The sequence below is a fragment of the Ursus americanus genome, chromosome 29, assembly GCF_024610735.1.
Source record: "Ursus americanus isolate L20-20 chromosome 29, mUrsAme1.1.p, whole genome shotgun sequence".
NCBI lineage: Eukaryota > Metazoa > Chordata > Mammalia > Carnivora > Ursidae > Ursus > Ursus americanus.
The window spans coordinates 22,303,145-22,323,158 of record NC_142155.1 but is presented as its reverse complement, the minus strand read 5'-3'; the positions used below and the strand labels follow the sequence as shown (position 1 = coordinate 22,323,158).

The 20,014-nt window shown below is 36.4% G+C and overlaps 1 protein-coding gene across 1 annotated transcript in view; it reads left to right on the top strand.

Moving 5' to 3' along the window:
• Nucleotides 1-20,014, top strand: part of GFRAL (GDNF family receptor alpha like) — a 62,494-nt gene that overhangs the window by 2,752 nt on the left and 39,728 nt on the right. Inside the window, exons 2-5 of the mRNA XM_045802711.2 lie at nucleotides 1,658-1,792; nucleotides 4,041-4,199; nucleotides 16,527-16,583; nucleotides 17,464-17,794. Coding sequence (XP_045658667.2) covers nucleotides 1,658-1,792; nucleotides 4,041-4,199; nucleotides 16,527-16,583; nucleotides 17,464-17,794 — 682 coding nt within the window. The remainder of the gene's footprint in view (nucleotides 1-1,657; nucleotides 1,793-4,040; nucleotides 4,200-16,526; nucleotides 16,584-17,463; nucleotides 17,795-20,014) is intronic.

Below are 20,014 nucleotides of genomic sequence, written 5' to 3'. Positions count from 1 at the left end.
TGGTGTTAAAACAATTTGGATATAGGAAAGGAGGGTATTGAAGTCAGGGAAGCATTCCATAAAATAGGTAATCATTGTGTTGTGTGTTAACAGACAAAAAAAAAAAAGTGTTCCAGAAGAAAAAGAAATGGAGTGTCTACTAATAATTGTAGAGTAAATACTCAGAAGGACAAGACAGCATGAAGCATTTGGGAAACTACAAATGTTTAAGGACTCCCCAGATTGCATGAGATAAGGAATATAAAAGTTACACTATGAGGAGCCATCCAAAGGATGAAGCGGAGAAATGGCAGGACTCTGGCTGGTGCAGTAGGCAGCTTAGGGGTGTAAAGAACCTATGTGAATAAGGTGAAATTGAAGGTAATTTGTGAGTTGGTCAAATATTCAAAATAAGAGTCAGGGATCTGTGCAAAAATGGTTATAAGAGAGTGAAGTTGAGGATAAAAAAGGAGGGGGCACCTGGGTGGCTCAGTTGGTTACACGTCTGCCTTCAACTCAGGTCATGATCCCAGGGTCCTGGGATCAAGTCCTGCACAGGCTGTGTCTGCTTGTCCCTCTTTCTCTGCCCCTCTTCTCTCTCACATGCTCTTCCTTTCAAATAAATAAATAAAATCTTAAAAAAGAAAAGAGTCTATCATGAATCCAAGGTTTCTAGTTCAGGTGCCTATGAGAATGGTGAAATTGGTGGAGCAGGGTGGTCAACCAGGGAGTGGTGATGATAGAAAGATACGAGAGTCTGGAAATGTGTCTGGAACATTTAGGTGGAGATAGCAACAAATATAACTGGAATCCTGAAAAATAGTGGGATCGAGTTATACGTTTGAGAACCATCGGTCTAGAGGTTTTAGTTAAAATCATGATAGTACATGCAATTGTCCACAGAGAATGTGCAAAATGGGAACGGGAAAAATCTGAGGATAAACATTAACCTAAAAATATAGTTCACCAGAAGAAGACAAGGACCCTGGGAAGAATTCTAACTATGGTCAGAAAATATCAAATGAATAAGTATCAAGAGAACTAGAAGAGAGGGTTGCTAAAGAAACAGAGAATTTCAAGAACAAAATGGCAACAAAATGTTCAGTGATAAAAGTAGGCAAGATTGGGGCACCTGGGTGGCGCAGTCGTTAAGTGTCTGCCTTCGGGTCAGGGCGTGATCCCGGAGTTCTGGGATCGAGCCCCACATCAGGCTCCTCTGCTATGAGCCTGCTTCTTCCTCTCCCACTCCCCCTGCTTGTGTTCCCTCTCTCGCTGGCTGTCTCTCTGTCAAATAAATAAATAAATAAAATCTTAAAAAAAAAAAAAGTAGGCAAGATGTAGTCTTAAAACTATTAAGTTTGATGTTTTGGAGATGATTAGGGAAGTTTAAAGAGCAGTTTTGATAGAGCAATACTCACAAACATATAAACTGAGCAATGAATAGGCATCAAATAGGAGTACAAGCATAGACTTTTCATTAAAGAATCTTATATAGGAAGAATATAGATCTATAACTAGAAGGAAAGTTAAGATCCATTCCAACCTTCTAATGATTTTATTAGATTGTATTTTCATTAACTCTGTTCTTTATCATCAGTGACTTAGTTTTGAGGTGCACAACTGCCATGCTGTAATATTGTAAACGTGTTGTTGTTGTTCCGTTACTCTTGTATTTCAGCTGTGGCGCTATGCTTGGAAAATGAATCCACTTCCGAAACCATTGATTGCACATATTTAAGAGAGCAATGTCTAAGGGATGCAGATGGATGTAAATATGCATGGAGGATAATGGAAGATTCATGCAATGTTTCAGGTACAACACTATTTAAAGCACCCTAGAATGATTTCTTTTTACTGAGATAAAAATAGGTTTGGATATTTTCTGTCACTATCCTGGGAACTAAGTGAGCTTTGCTCTAAACACCTTACTCAAACTTGATATTCAAGTGATTCACCTTCAACTGCCCGTTAGTGAAGGTGTTTGTAAAAGCTCAAGAGCCCTGATACACTGTGGGGAGCTTTATGAAGGATTTCGATCTTTTTTGTACTTATCTCACCATGTACATTGTCATAATTATATGCATGCTTGTCAGAAGTATGGCAAAAATTTTTCAAATATCTTTTTGCTTACATGTTAATATCTCAGTAATAAAATAGGAAAAATAACATTTGTGACTATTAGAAACTGTTATTTATTTGTATGTGTGTAATACATGTTACACGTGTTACACGTTGTATTCACATTTTACATTCTTGCAACAGATATGTGTCTTCCCTTCCCGCTGTGTCAAGAACAATTTAAAATATATTTTTATTTTTAACTTGTCCTATATTCCAGATATTTAAGGGGAGTCCCAAAGGGTAAAGAATATGAAGATTAGAGTTATTGTTCCTTGTTTTTTTTTTTTTTTTAAAATAGCCATACAGAATATATCAATTAGTTGAATAAATATTGAATGGAGCATTGGAGTAGGACTCCGTGTGCTAAAAATAAACTGATGATATAGTGAAACATTGCCCTAATACTATCATCATAAAAGTTTCAAAAAATCGTATTCTAACATAATTTATCATCCTGTATAATGGATATTATAATACTATAAAAACCTAATAAACTTTCTGGAATACTCAGTAAGAAAAACTGAAAAAGGAAAATAATAGATTCTTCCATGTCTCACTTTCTCTATTCATTTCACGAAGATTGAATTCTGTACTGCTCATGAGTCTTCCCTATCTGCGTGTGCTTCCCCTACTTCCCAAAAGATGTAGAGGGGAGTGCTTTGGGTTAAAAGGCAGCAACCTATAGTTCTGATGGCCAATATTTACAATCCTCATCATCAGAACTTCTGCCCATCCACAGGACCTCAAGGAATTACATGGGATGCAGAGGAAGGGAGAAAGATTTCCTTCTCTTTCCTGCCCTTGAAAGGAGTATATGTAATTTTTTTTTTAAGATTTTATTTATTTATTTGACAGAGATAGAGACAGCCAGTGAGAGAGGGAACACAATCAGGGGGAGTGGGAGAGGAAGAAGCAGGCTCATAGAGGAGGAGCCTGATGTGGGGCTCGATCCCATAACGCCGGGATCACGCCCTGAGCCGAAGGCAGACGCTTAACCGCTGTGCCACCCAGGCGCCCCGTATATGTAATTTTCATACTCCAAAGAAAGTTATGGCTGTCTCACCTGACATTCTTATTACAGTTCAGGAAAAGAATTTTAAAAGCATAATTTGCTCAAAGTAATGCAATAACCTTCAGATGAGACTAGAAGACAATGACAAAAAAAGATCTGTTATTGGTTTTGATGAAGAAGCTCCTTGTTACATTTTATAAGGCAATTTAAAATATTGCATTCAGTGTCATGAATTATAACATTTACTTCAGTATACAAATAGCAAGTCATTTGCAGTGAATTGCAGTAATATTTGCATAATTATCCCATGCATGAAGCTGAAATAGAAATATTCTCAAATACACAAATGGAATGAACTCAAGTAGTTTTATTCAGAAAAATGAATAAAAGAAAATTGTTGGGTAGATAAATATGGCTTTGTAAATTAAAGCAGAAAATGAAATGTTGGTAATTATGAAAGATTCATTATTCAATAATATTTACTGAGTGCGTACTACGTGTCAGGAGCACTTCATTTCTCATGGTAAATTCTGAGCCACCTGCATGTCTCTTATTATAATCTTAGAATGACATATAAAACAAAATAGAAGGTTATGACAAATAGCTAATAACATAGCTAAACTGACAAAATGGTGAAGATTGTAGGTCATGCTGGTCACCTCATATAAGGACAGCCTTGATTACTTTGAAGAGTAAAAATTGGCATTCTAAGTGGGGACAAAGTCATTTTAAAATACAGCAAGCTTTAATCTATTTTAGAAAGTAAATACTGGGGGGAAAGTCAGTAAAGAGATTTTGTGCTTAAAATGTCACTTCTGTGGACATGTTGCTACAACCCCAGAAAATCTTACATAATAATGGATTACTCAGATTAATATATTAAAAACATTCAGATTAATATCAGGAATGTTATATGTTTGACTGTGAAACCCAGGTAACCCCTGCAAGATGAAGGACTCATCAAACTGTAACCTGAGCATCCAGTCCTTGGTGGAAAGCAATTTCCAATTTGAAGATTGTCTCTGCACTGATAACCTCTACTGTACTATTAACAAATTGCTTGGGGAACAATGCATCAATGAGTCAGGTAACAATACATTGTTATATGGAATACTTACAGTCATGAAAAAGAAAAGTATGGTTTCACAATTAACCACATCTATGTAATTTAATTCTCATTTTTTGATAATTTGATCCTTTGTGTAATTTAAACTTCCGTGAGCTGTAGATCTCAGTAAGTGCCTAACAGAGTTCTTTAGTTGCTAACCATAATTTCAAGCTTCATTCAATTATAATTCATTGGAATTATAGATTCACTCACTCAATTCATATATTTGTGGGGTTTGCTATGGCTTTGCACAAGACCTAAATGATAGAAGATAAATAAGGTATTGGAGAAAGTCCAAATATAACCATGTATCTAGAATTATACTTGCCTTTGGATAGGAGCATTTAATCATTTAATATATATTTATTTACTGCCTGTTTGAGGTGCCAGGCTGATGCTGAAGTAGTGGTAATCAGAGTACTCTTCCTGTGTCCTTAAGCATTCATAAAGATTTTCAAAGGGATATGTGGGATGAAATGGTTCTAAAGAGATCAGTGTTTGTATCCTCAATGTCCCTATGCACTCTTTTTGAAAAGTGGTCAGCTTGGGAATGCACCTGCTATCATGGGGTTCTTGCCTCTTCTTTGACAATCAGCCTTCTCCCATTTTACAAGAAATAGAGTTACCTCTCATCTATCATGAATGGTCCTATTGTCCCACCTCTCAAATCATTCATGGTGAGCTCACTGGACAATCTTCTGTTCCATGGTTTTGCTTTTTCCAGAATTTCACATAAATAGAATTATATAACGTGTAGCTTTTTGAGCCTGACTGATTTTTTTTTTATTTAACATAATGCATTTGAGATTCACCAATGTTTCATGTACAAGTTTGTTCTCCTTTTTGATTAGTATTCCATTGTATAGTTATACCACACATTGGTTATTCATTCACCATTGAAAGTGATTTACATTCTTTCCAAGTTTTTAGAAATGATAATAAAGCCACTATAAATATTCACATGCAAGTTTTATACAAATAGAAATTTTTGTTTCTCTTGGGTAAGAAATTGGTGGGTCATATGGTAAGGCGTGTGTTTAACTTTATGGGAAGCTTCCATACTGTATTCCAAATTTGATATAACCATCAATGTGTAAGAGTTCCAGTCGTTCCACATTCTCAGTGGCACTTGATTTTTTTATTTGTTTTTGTTTTGGGGCCGTTCTAATATGTATTTAATGGTGTCACATTGTAGGTTTAATTTCCACTTAAATAATAGTAATGTTGAACATATTTTCATGTGCTTATATTTTCATGTGAAACACTATTTAGTAAAGCATCTCTTCAAAATTTTGCCCTTTTAAAATTTGAGTTTTGGCTTTTTTACTGGGCTTTAAGAGTTGCTTCTCTGTATTGAATAGGATTTATCAGAATATGTGTTCTATAAACAATATTTTCCACTCTACGTCTTTTATTTCCTTAGGATTATCTTTAAAAAAAAGTTATTTTTTAAACTTGAATGATGACCAGTTTATTGGTTTTTTTCTTTTATGAATAATACCTTTGATGTTGCATCTAAGATATCTTTATCCAACCCCAAATCACAGAGATAGTCCTCATATGGCCTAGAAATTATGTAGTTTAGGTTTTACATTCAACTCTATGATATATTTTGAGTTAATTTTTGACTTTGGTATTAACAATGGGCCAGGTTCCTTTTTTTCCCTTAAGGATAGACAATTGTTCTACCACATTTGCTAAAGAGACCATCAGTTTCACCTTCCTCAAAAATCATTTGGGTGGTATATTAGTGGCTCTATTTCTAGATTTTCTATCCTGTTCCAATAATCTGTATTTCTGAACTTTTGCCAATACTCTACAGTCTTATTGTAGTTTTATGAGGTGTCTTATAATCAAGTAGTATAACTCCTTTAACTTTGTTCTTTTTAAGAATTCTTTTGGCTATTCTTTGACTTTCCATATAAATTTTACAATTAGCTTGTCAGTTCTACAAAAATATCTACCTTTTGGGGGGGCTTACATTGAAACTATAGATCAGTTTGGGTAGAATTGACGAACATGATATATCTCCCCATTTTTTGAAGACTTCTTTGATTTCTTTTATCAATATTTTATAGTTTTCAGTATATAATTCTTACATCGTGTTAAGATTTATACAAATATGCTTTGTTTTTTTGATGCCGTTGTAAATAGTAACTTATTTTATATTTTCATTTCCAATTGATTATAGAAAATCTATCAAAATAAAATTGATATTTTGTATGGACCTTATATCCTATAACTTACTCAGCTCACTTATTAGTTCTTATGTATCTTTTATTTTGTAGAATCTATAGGATTGTCCATATAGATAGAAATATTCATATCGGTGAATAGAGTTTTATTCCTCCCTTTCCAATCTGTAGGCATTTATTTCTTTTTCTTGCTCTGTTGTTCTGGATGGGACCTCCAGGATAATACTAAGTAGGATCCTTGGGAGTGACCATCCTTGTCTTTTTACCTATCTTAGGAGAAATGCATTAGGTTTGCACCATAAAGAATGGTTTTGGCAGTAGGTTCTTTGCAGGTTCTCTTTAGCAGGCTGAAGAATTCCTTCTTATATCCCATTTGCTTAGAAATTTTATCACAAAAGATACAGATGTTAAGTTTTGCAAATGCTTTTTCTGCCTCTATTGAAATGATCATGTTTTGCTTTTATATATATATATATTGAGAATTTTATTGTTGATTTTTGAATGTTGGTTCTAACCCTTCATTCTGAGGCTACAGCCTACTCAGTCATGATGTATTATTCATTTTATATATTTCTTGATTCAATCTACTAACATTTTGTGAAGGGTTTTTAATCTATGTCCATGGGGGATATTGGAATATTGCTTTCTTTTCTTACAGTGTATTTGTCTGATTTTGTTGTCTGAATAATGCTGGTTTTTTAAATGAGTTGGGAAGTATTTCCTCCTGTTCTTTATTCTAGAACAGTATACAAAGAATTAGTATTATTTCTTCCTTAAATGTTTGATTTAATTCACCAGTGAAGATACCTGGGCCATTCTTTATTGGAAGGTTTTAAAATGTTCAATGTGTTTAGTTGTTATAGGACTGTTTTACTTACCTATTCCTTTTGAGTGAGTTTGGTAGTTTGTGTCTTTCAGTGAATGTTCCCATTTGTTGCGTTTATGTTGAATTTTTGTTTTTAGGGTTTCCATTTTACTTTTTTTTCTTTTTTCTATCTCTCTGCTAAGATGTTCCTAATATTCCTAAATTGTCCTTTAAATGTCTGTAGGAATTATAGTGATGTCTTCTCTTTCATTCAGATATTGGCAAACTTGTATCCTCCTCTCTCTTTGTCTCTCTCTCTGTCTCGCAATTTGCTCATTATTTTTGGTTGTTGTGTTTGCTGACTTGAAGTTGCTCTTCGTTTTCTGGTTTCTTAAGATAAAGGCTTATAACATTGACTTGAGATTTTTGTCTTTCCTCCTCTAATCATTTCATTATATGAATTTCCTTCCAAGTGCTGTTTCAGTTACATCCACAAATCTTAGCATGTTGCATTTTCATTTTTATTCAGTTCAAAATGTTTTCTCATTTCCCTTGTGACTTCTTCTTTGATTCACGGTTTATTTGTAATACTATTCTTTAATTTCCAAATATTTGAGGATTTCCAAGATACCTTTGTTATTTACTTTTAGTTCAATTCTTAATTAAAATGGTAAGTGCTAAATGTCACCTGTACAACGTGTTACATGCTAGATGATACACACGTGCGCGCGTGCACACACACACACACACACACGTACTCTTACAAAGTATTTGAAGCTATAGATGAAGAAAGAATGGTGACTCAGAAGGTTTCACAGAAGAAATGACAGACTTGGGATTTTAGGGTGAATTGGGTTCATTAGAGAGACAAAATGGATGTTCTAGACAGAGGAAATAGAATGAAGCAGAGCACATTCGAGGAGCAACGAATCCTTTGTTAAGCTGGTCTGTAGAGCGGAGCAGTATTAGCAGATGATGCTGGAAAGAAACCAGATGTTATAAGAAGGAGGGAAGCTGAACTTAGGGATCTTTATAAAGGGATTAGACTTCAAACTGTTATTGCAAGGGGCTCTTAATGCATTTTAAACAGAGGACTGCAGACTCAGCTTTTCAAAGGGTATCACTGGCAGGAGTGCAAAGGACAGAAGGGAGGGGAGGGAAAGATGCAGGCCAGGGATATCAATTAAAAGGACGTCAAAATAATTTGGGAGAGGGGTGATGCAGGCCCAGACTACCACAGTGGTGCCGCAGACTATGAGGAGTAGGCTGGAGTGAGATATGTTTATGAATTGTAATTGATAGGAATTGGTTGACAGTTGGATATGAGGAGGATGAAATGTATGAAGCATGTTCTACAAGTTGCTGGCTTGGGACAAGATACTGTGCTACACTGAGACAGGGAAGAAGCCATAAAATACAGGATTGGAGACAGAAGTGTTGAGTTATATTTTGGAGACGTTGCATCTGTGGAATGCTTTGCAACAGTCACGTTAGGAATGTTAGCATTTTAAGTTTTACATGATACAAGTGATTTCAAAAAAGAAACGAGGGAATGCGTCGTCTAGCTTGCATTTGGAAACATGGATCTTGCACTGAAGAGAATAATCTAAGATAGACATACAAAAAAATAAAATAAGAAAGATAAACAGGTTTTGGAGTTAAAGGTTTACAAGAAGTAGATAAAACCATGAAGGAAGATAGAACTGGTCTGTAAAAGCTATAAAGTGAGAGTATAAAGATCTTGATAACAACATTCATGATCTAGTTGAAGAGACAAAAAAGAAGATTTCAAAGACAGGAAAAGAAACCACAGAAAGAGTTTTTGAAGTCAATGAAAGGTGGAATAGTCAACAATTACAAATGTTGAGATGTCATCAAAAAGGAGAGAGCCCGAAATGAGAGTAGTTAGCTGATTAATAGGTCTTTACTAGTTTTAGTTTGAGGTAGACTGAAATGAAAACATATTGAAATACTAAAATATGTATTGACTTTTGTTTCATAATGGCAAGACAACTTAATTTTTATCTCTCTAACCACTTTTAATCATACCAAGTTTTGACAAAATGTAGTCACCAGTTCAACAGGTATGTACAAAGTTAGAGCAGTTAAACTGAAATCAGTTCACATAGTTAAACCTTTTTTTCCCCCCAAAATAGACACTTATTAGAGACGACTATGTGGTAATATTGATAAGCCAGGAATATAAAAACCCTGTAGAGGAGGAGAACACTTAAACAATCTCACAAATACACTTCATGATGGACATGACCTATTGTTGTGTATACAGAGAGCATTAGCTGATTGCTTATAATTTAGCTTAGAGTGAGAAAGGAAATAATTGAAATCTTATCATTCATCCTATCTTAACTGTGGCATCCTCCACAAACTCTTTGATCATCAGTCCAGCAAGCCATGATCGACCTCTCTCTCCTTCTCTCTCTCTCCTTCTCTCCCCCACCCCCAGAGCCCCCTCTCTCTCTTCTTCCTTCCCTCCCCACTTTGGACTCTCAAAACATTCCCCAACATATATAGGCAGGTACTTTTCTGTTCTTCATTGATATATTGTAAATTTCTCGAACAAATCAGCTTTGGCATTTCTTTTTTTTTCTTTCTTTTTTTCTTACTATGAGAAAGCACCCAGTGTAGTACCTGATAATTAGTAAATGATCGATAAATAAAATGTAAGTATTTAAAATTTTTAAACATATTTATGAGCACCTGAATCATGTATCTGTTTGTATTTATTATTCAGTTAATATGTGTAGACATTTTATAAATGCTGAAGGATGGCTATAAAGATGAATAAAACATGGGACACCAGGCTGGCTCAGTTGGTTAAGCTTCTGACTCTTGATTTCAGCTCAGGCCATGATTTCAGGGTTGTGAGGTGAGCCCTGCGTGTTGGGCTCTGCGGTCAGCGAGGAGTCTGCTTGAGATTCTCTCCTTCTCCCTCTGTCCCTTCCCCCTCGCTACCTCTCACTCTCTCTGTCTCAAATAAATAAAATCTTAAGAAAAAAAAAAAGGTGACTAAAACAGTCTCTGCTCTTGACAGCTGAAAACATAGTAAAGTTGATATTTAGCCATATTATTTCATTTAGCCCAGCTAATTAAATATTTAAATAGGAAGATATTTAGATAGATTGACATATAGACAGGTTTCTAGATTATTTCAAAATACATAATTACCATCGTAATAGAACTAATTATATGAGGACAGCATTAATTCACATGCGTCCTATTCATGTAAGCCTGCATATGCTAGCCAAAATGAATAGAAGACCTCTATTTTAGTAAAGGAGTCTGATTTACGTAGTTATAACAATCCATTGTGAGCTGTTATTTGAGAAATGTGTCAAATGCTATCGTAGCGTGTGTTTTCAAACACATGCAGTACAGAGGCTAGACTCAGAATAGTGCTTATAAGGATGCCCTAGCAGTTTTTAAGTAAACGTTTTTATATCATGAAATTGATCATGTTATCTTTGTCTTGTATAAGTGTGAGGCATGTGTAGAAGCTAAGGTGAAATAAAACTCATTTAATAAAACAAAATTAAACAATCGGTTTTTTGTTTGTTTTTAAATCGTAATACTCCAGAAAAAAAAAAAAAGTAACTTTGGAAAGAATGGTAGGGTCAAGGACTTTTTATTGTGGCGATGTATTTGAAGTACCTCAGAGGAAGATACGATATTTTAGAAGTAGACGGTATACTTCTGAAAGCCTATGTTAAGCTGACTTGGAGTCTCGTGTCGAAGTTCTTTTTCTGATCTTTTTTCTATGACGTTCCTATAAGTATGGGCTTGTTGAAACGCTCTAGTAGAATGTGCATTCTCAATGAGGAATAGAACCTCCAGGGGTGAAAATCGGTACGTGGCGGTGGGCAAAAAATGTTTTACTCTTTATTGTGTATGAAGCACAGATATACATCCAGTTTCTAAGCAGATATACAGTGTATCTGTGGAATTAAAATCCTACGAGGAGGTTGGTGAATTAGAAAAATTAAGGTCTGAAAAGGCGGTTGAGGGGGGAAATAATAAATTTTTTAAAAAGGTGGGAAAGCACTTTGAGTACATTTGTAGTAGAAAATAGAAATCCATAAAAATTTATACAAGGGAAAGTATTACTTTATAAGTATCTTAAGTTATACACGATTTCTATCACTCATCATCAAAATGTAATGAGAATTTGGATAAAAGTAAATGACGAGAACCAAATGTCATCGAGAGAAATTGAGCATTACTATTATGTGGTTACATAAACTATAAATAATCAGTATTTTTATTTCAATTTTTAAAAATTCAGGATCATTCGCAATAGCTCTTGAAGTTTTTTAATGGTTTTTGAAAGACAATAGTTATAAGAATATAAAATACAAGTCTAGGGACACATGGGCGGCTCAGTTGTTTGAGTGTCAGACTCCTGATTTCGGCTCAGGTCATGATCTCAGGGTCCTGGGATCGAGCCTCAGGTATGACTCCATGCTTAGCAGGCAGTCTGCTTGAGGATTCTCTTTCTCCCTCTCCCTCTGCCCCTCCCCCTGCTCACTCTCTGTCTCTCTCTCTCTCTCAAATAAATCTTTTAAACAAAAATAAGTCTATATACTTTTTAGAAAACATTTAAAATATCCTAAGTAAATGAACTTATTTAATTTTTGGTCAATTTTTAAAATTTTATTTATAGAAGAATCAGCTCTGTCTTTACATTTGGCTGGACAGTCAAATATCACAAAATGGCTCCATCAGAAAGACACATCATTAATGGTTGGAAAAAAGAGTGACTGTGTCATAGCAGCACATATCTGCCAAGAATCAGAACATTGCACTCTGTTGTATGAAAATTTTAAGAAAACCTGTGGGAGAGAATCAGAACAATGCAAGACCACTGATGGAGGCTACCTGTGTGCCACATTAAGAGAAAGTCTGAAAGAAACGATACTGTGGAATTGTCATTGCAATGACCCTTCAGAAGTAGAGTGCATTGAAATTTGGAAAAGTTTGTTTGAAGACATTTGTATACAGGATGCTCAGATGAGTCAAGTTCCAGCCTTCAGTGATGACTATGAAGATAGATTCAAGCAGGACATTTTTTCAGGTTGGTATTCTAAAGAAGAATTTAGGAACATTAAGTATATAATCACAAATATGGATTCACTAAAGAATATCTAATTTCTGATCGCCACTTTGTCATTTCTGCCTGTGTCTCCTAGAAAATTAAAAATAAAAAATTAATGCCATGACTGTGTCCAAAAGGGATTATGAGGAGGCAAGAGAGGCAAATGCTAAAAGGTTTTAGCATAATGTTAATTGTATTCATTCATTCATTCGAAAAATACTTATGAGACATTTACAATGTGCCAGGTCCTATACGGCAGGATTAAAAAAAAAAAACAATAATGAAACAAAACCAAAAAACACCTGTCCTTCATTCAAGGACAAACTTGTTTGTTAGGGGATTTAAAAAATTAGAGAAATAGATAAAATGTGGTTATGTGCTGATTATTTATTTATTTAATCTTTCTTTTGAGTCCCTACCGTGTCTTAGCCCACGTGCTCAGACCTGGAGGAACAGTAAACAAAACCAGTGAGTCATTGCTCTCTGGGAGTTCACGTTCTATACTGAGCAGTGTCTTGAATCACCTTCCCAGGCAACGGACTCTGAGACAGAGGTTTGCGCACAAAAGGTGTGTTTGGCTGAAGGTTTAGGAACAAAAGGTAGAAGGAACTGCAGGAAACAGGATCAGGTGGAGGGAGAAGCTGAAATGCAGAGCGGCTACCACAGCAAAATTAGTTTATTCCACAGGAAGTTTGGACCTGGAAAGACCTTTGAGGCAAGGGACCTGATCCTCGAACCCCTCCTATGGGCTAGTCCTTATACAGGAGCTGTCCCTTGGGAAAGTCTGTCACCTTGTCTGTGGCAACTTTCTTCAAATGAGGGCAATGCCTAGAAGAGGACTGGTGTGTGTCTTCACCCAACCAAACTTTCAGCAGCTGAGGAAATGAGAGCCTAAGGGGGTGTCTTAGTAGTGGGTCACAGCATCCAATATGGGGACAAAGAGAAAATTAGCAGGATAAATGACTTAAGATAGATATTTTATTTTATTTTATTTTATTTTATTTTATTTTATTTTATTTTATTTTATTTTATTTTATTTTTTTTAAAGATTTTATTTATTTATTTGACAGAGATAGAGCCAGCCAGCCAGAGAGGGAAGACAAGCAGGGGGAGTGGGAGAGGAAGAAACAGGCTCATAGCGGAGGAGCCTGATGTGGGGCTCGATCCCATAACGCCGGGATCACGCCCTGAGCCGAAGGCAGACGCTTAACTGCTGTGCCACCCAGGCGCCCCTAAGATAGATATTTTAAACAGCATGAATGCTAAGGAGAAAACAGAAGCAGAGGGGAAAAGAGGTCTGAGTGGGTGATTTGTAATTTTAATAGGATGGCCATGCAGTTTGCACTCTTAATGTTTGAGCAAAGATTAAAAGAGATAAGGGAATGCGCCTTGTGGATATTTGGGGAAAGAACAGTCAAGGCAGAAGAAACAGGGAGTTAAAGGCCTTCCACTGGACATGGGTCTGGAGGTTTGAGGAAGAGCTAAGGGGAGACACATAGGTAGAAGAGAGAATATGGGAGAGAGGTGTGGGAGGTGAGATCAGAAATAAAACAGGGACAAGATCAGGTAGGGCTTTCTAGATCATTTCTAGGTCATTGGCTCTTTCCCTGAGGGATATAGAAAATCACTGAAGAATTTTCACTAAGAGATTGTGGTGATCTGATTCCTATCTTTGAAAGAATAATTCTGGATTTTATGTTGAAGATAAGCAAAGACTCAAGTAAGAAGACGAGTTAGGAGGCTTTTATGATGACACAGAGAGAAAAAAATGATAGATGACGGACCACTGTGGGAAGTCGTCTATTCTAGATATATTTTGATGGTAATAAACCATATGGGGATGTAAGAAAAAAAAGTAAATGGAGGTTGATTCTGAGGTTTTTGTCCTGAGTTACTAGAAGGATGTGGTTGCTATTATTTTCATTAACTACTATGGGAACAACTACAGGAAGAAGAGGCTTCAGTGAGGGACAGAGAAGTCAGAGGTCAGTTTGGGACATGTGAAGTCTGAAATGTTTATTAGATAGATACCAAAGTAAATATATCAAATTAGGCAGCCCCATGTATGGACCTGATGTCTAAATTCTAGGTATGACACAACAAAGTGAGAACTTAATCTAAGTGGGGGGCCATTCACTTATAGATGATAAATGAGCCCATGACCTAGATGAGGTCAACAGAGAAATGCGTGCAATCTTGGGCCAGGGTGGTAGCTAGGTGAGAAAATGCCAGATTCTGGATATATTTGACATTAGTGGATGAATAAGAAGGAACAATGTGCATTTTTTTTATGTCTATGATCTATCTCAGATGTAGATTGGATTGGTACAATCTTTTATTTATTCCCATGACATATTGCCCTTTAGCTGCTCTTCAGCGATGAAGCTATGGCTTAAAATATCCTCCGGAAAAAATGCGTATGTACATATGTAGGTACCCTATGAAATTAGAATTTAATGTGCAGAGAATTCATATGAAATTACTCATAGCATATAAAATAGTACACATCCAAGATAGGGTTTATTTTCCCATGCTAAAATAAATGTTTTGTTGTGTTTATAATAATTACCCACATAGTGAGTATACTAGTCTGCTGGGGCTGCCGGAACAAAATACCACAGCGTGGGTGGCTCTGACGACAGAAATGTATCTTCTCATAGTTCTGGGGGCCGGAACTCCCAGATCAAGGTCCAGGAGGGTCCGTTTCTGGTCAGAGCTCTCTTCCTGGCTTGTTGACTTCCTGGTTTCTTTATGCGTCCTCGCATGACCTTTCCTTGGTGTGGGAGTGCGTGGAGGGAGAAGAGTAAGTAAGCTCTCTGTGTCTCTTCTCCCTAGAATGATCATCCTATCAGATCAGGGCCCCACTCTTATAACCTCATTTAACCTGAATAACTTTCAGAGACACGGCCTTCAAATACAGCCACACTGTGGGTCAGGGCTTCAACACGTCAATTTTGGAGGGACATAAACATTCAGTCAAAGTGAGTAAGGTCAGTGTTTATTTATGTTTCAATGATAGTTTCTAGAATATGTTATAGTTAATCAGTGGCATAGCCATACCAATCAGTCCCAAAGCAGAGATATTAATTTACAATAGAGGTCTAGCCTAGACTTTTGTAACCGTTACAAAAGCTATATGCCTCTCTGAGATTCGCTTGTGGGATTTCACTCAATGTGGAATAGTGCAGAGAAGAAGGAACACCTCAGGCTTCCTCAGAGACACAGGAGGGTGGATCTAGAAACACTGTGATTCTTGCGCTGAGACATTATGGGTATAAAAGTGAGAAACCACGTATAGTGAGAACAAATGGAACAAAGCAAGGAGTCTGGAAACACTGACCCAGTGGGGAGTAAAAAAGAATTTTCTTGTGGTTATGCCTTCTTCTTTCTGTGCAATGCATGGGCAAGGAGGGAGTTTGGACAGGTTGCTCAAGTAGGGAAAATTGAATCATGAAGTCATAACAGAAGTCAATATCTTAATAGCCAATGTAACAATTCAACTTTTATTTTAAAATGCAAATCTGATCATACTGTTCCCCTATCACTTTATGCATATGTCTATTCGCACTCCTTCTATTTTATTTGGATGTTTTATTATATCTCCATATTCCATGCCAGGCTGTGGATTCTCCATAACAGGGACTACGCATTTGTGTCTTCAGTATGGCACCTGGTACATAGTAGGGATTCAACCAATGCTTCTTGAATGAAAGAGTTTGGAAGTAGCTGGCCACTGAGTTCACTTCCATCGACACAATTCTCTAGTTCTCTGATTATAATTCCTAAGGGCTCTAAGAGACTAAGATAATCAGAGGTGGAAACCATCTTTAAATTGCATTTCAATTTAATTAAGACCCTACTGGGAAGGATTTTTTTGATTCAGACAATTTGCTTCTGTTTTTTCTCCCCAGATTCTTTGTTTACTTCAGTACACATGGTCTGATTGTTAGCATTTGTCTAAATCTTCAAGGACTAAATCCTCAGAGCAGGGCTGTTTAACTCACTCAGTATTTGGGGTGGGGGTGTTTTTCTTCATCTACACCTCCTTAATTTTGAGTGTTAAGGGTTAAATAAGTGTTACATGAGCTTCAATGTATTTTTGCTTGATTATTCATTTGTAAATGTAACCCACCTTCTTCTATTAAATTTTAAAAAAGTGTTCACTAATGAATTAGTCTCTTTTGTTTTCCTTCTAGGTAATGTGAAAGAGGATAACCAATCCAAGTGGAATCTAACTACTCTTCCCTATCAGGGTAATGTTTATACATTGTAATTTTCATCTGCATTGTAAATACTAGACAATGTAATTTAAAACATAGTTACTAGCTATGTTAAGGATATGCTAATATAAAATAAATTGTGCGGTTTTTTACTAGTCTAATATTGCAAAATGCAAAAAAATCACAGTATTTCTTCTATTCGTATATCAAAGCAACTGTTTTGCCCACCCATCCTCTGTTTACAGTTATGCAAAGGAATGCTTTGCAATTAAAACCAAAGACTAAATCTTTGTTAGATTTCACAGGTATTTTAATCACGTAAATTAACTGTTTGAGGCTGTTTTCATGGATATATGCTTGGTGGGGGGGATGGAGGCGCTCCCATGTACCTATGTTTGCCAGAATGTGAACACCTTTATGTACTAGAATAAGTATGTAAGTATGTGGAGCCTTTAGTCAAGATTTTCACCCAAAATAAGAAGTGCAACAGAACAAAAATCATTTTTATTTGAGCTCATGAACTCACCATAAGCTATATACCTCAAATGAAATTTCTGAAGATTTATTGTTTACATTTGAGAAACTTCGACTCAAGAATTTTTTTTCCCACTCAGTTTCGGACCTACACCCTTCCCATCACTTCTAGATCACAATATGTATCCAGTATAAATGAAAGATGATTCAAATAGCTCACCACTCAGGCCTCAGTAAATTCACACTAACTCTTAAAAAAAAAAAAAAAAAGAAAGAAAAGAAGGAAGGAAGGAACGAACGAACGAACGAACGTTGGCCCCAAATAGCACATTGGTACATCACTGTGTTTTGCTCAAGGTCTTCTCACAGCATTTTGCAGATTCCGTATGTACAGATTTATGCTTACTTTTTCATGACCCGGACATATCCTTGCTTTCAGGAATCAAAGGGATCCAGTCCTGTTTGGAAGTGGCAGAGGCGTGTGTAGGGGATGTGGTCTGCAACGCACAGTTGGCCCCTTACCTTAAAGCTTGCTCAGCAAATGGAAATCTGTGTGATGTGAAACACTGCCAAGCAGCCATACGGTTCTTCTATCAGAATATGCCTTTTAACATTGCCCAGATGTTGGCTTTTTGTGACTGCGCTCAATCTGATATACCTTGTCAGCAGTCCAGAGAAGCTCTTCACAGCAAGCCATGTGCAGTGAACGTAGTTCCACCCCCTACTTGCCTCGATGTAATTCACAGCTGCCGAAATGATGAATTATGCAGGTGAGTAAAAACACGCATACCTTACTTTCTTATTTCGGCACCTTATTTGTTACAGTCAAGTCCTAACACTTGATCTCATTACATTAGCTGGAGTTCCCACCCTCATCCAGCATGACGTAAACAAAGCCAGACAACTCGTATTTTTGAATCCGTGGTACATGTGTAGTATCCTTTTCGTAATTCAAACGCAGAACGTGTTTTTGGAATAAGTGAATTCAGTGTGTCAGGGTTTGGTAGCCAGGAAGCAGCATTATTAATATTATATATTCAAGTTAGACTAACGAATTAGTAAGTAGACCTGACTGGCGCATCAGTTTAATTTGGTTTTTGGTATGATGACCGAAGGCCGTTAAATGTCACAGAGCTTTGATGAGGTGCCTCTTCAAACTTCAAAATGAATCTTTCTCTCTTAGGCTGGAGATCTGGAAGGAGAAGGTAGCTTGAGTCTGGTTTGGACATCGACAGAACCTATGTATGCCATGATGTCGGAAGTGTACCCATTCTCCTCTTCCCAGCCTTACACCCTCGACTTTCAGAGGAGTAACGTTGGTCATTTGCTTGTTTATTTCAATAAATAATTATAAAGCACCTACTACTGCTTTAGGCATCAGTGCACACAAGACCAACATGCTTGCCCTGGGGAGCTTATATTCTAGTGGGGGGAGAAGGGTAATAAATAAGTCAAATGCATATTATAAGGTCATGAGTGCTGTGGAGGCGAACAGGCAAAGGGAGAGAATAGGAGTGGCACTGTGAATGGGCAGAGAGAATTGCAATGTGAACAAGGTGGTCCCAGAAGGGAGCATTTTACCAGATTTAAACAAGTGGGAGAGTGAACCTCTCTCAGTAAGAATCTGAAAAAAGAGATACCAAACAGACCAGTTCTGAGGAAGAAATACTGCATGTTCAAAAACCAGTGAAGGTCGAGCATATGTGAGGGAGAGCAATAGGAGATGCAGTTAGACATCTGACTGGAATGGGGGCGGGCAGGCCTAGATCACAGGGGGCCTAGAGGGACACTAAGGACTTGGTTTGTACTCCCAGGAAAATGGTGGGGTTCTGGAGGATTTTGAGCAGAGGTATGGATGATCTGGCTCACTTATTCAAAGTTCCACTCTTGCTGCTAGTAGAGACTAGACGGAATCTTGCAGGTAATTACTTTTGGGAACCATAAATCTAATTCAACACTGACTTTTTCTTTTCCTCACTGCAGTCTTCATTAACACCTTTCCTTGTATATTCAAGATGAATTTATCTTTTGTGTGGTAAGAAATCCACAGTTAAGCGGGCCTCTTTGGACAAGTAAGAAAATGCAGAAAAGAAAGAGTACTGAATACATCCGATGAATCAAAATGATTTGGAACACTGATGTTACCAGGTTAAAGGAGCTTTATTTAAACAACCAGCAATTAAATCATATAATTTATGGATTCATCTTTTTGCTTCTTTTTGGCATAATTCTTCATATCAGTTTGCCCAGTGCCTTTAATTGGGGACTGTTATTTCATTTAAATAAATAAAACTCCATAAATAGCAAAATCATTTCAAGATCAAAATAAACATTTAATGTGGAAGAGTGGTTAGTGTGTGATGGCTCAGAGCAAGGATCGTCACATTTGTCACTTGCTTTGCCCATTGCCAAATGAGCTGAAGGTTTTAATACCAACTGCCCAAAGGGATGGATTCTTGGTAAACTTCTTTCTTTTAGATTTTAACTGTCTCCACTCCTTTACGCTGCCATTCCGACTTTCAGAGTAGCTCCAAATCCTATAAATATTTGTCAAAAAAAGACAACTGCTTTACTACAACACACATTCTGTAAGATAAGGGTAAAGATCTCAGCAGAGTGCTAGAACGCTGACGTATTTTTGGTTTCAACTTATCACATAGAATGCCAAAGTTCTTAAGAATGTCTTACTTGAGGATCCTATTTTACGAAAGTTGTGAGGCTTATTAATTATATTTCCTGAGCGAATAATAAAATTAATTATAAAAACATGTTTTACAATGAAATGTAGATGTTTCAAACTCATATCTTTAAAGTCCTTATTTAGTGAAATATTGATTTCATTGATTCTCAGATGCGATTTTTTTACACATTTTAATATTCCTAACAGCTTTGGAATGAGTCTTAAGCTCAATGACAAGAAAATATTTATGAAATTAAAATAATTTAATTTCCAAAAAGTTACTTTAGTCATAATAAGATAATGGTATTTT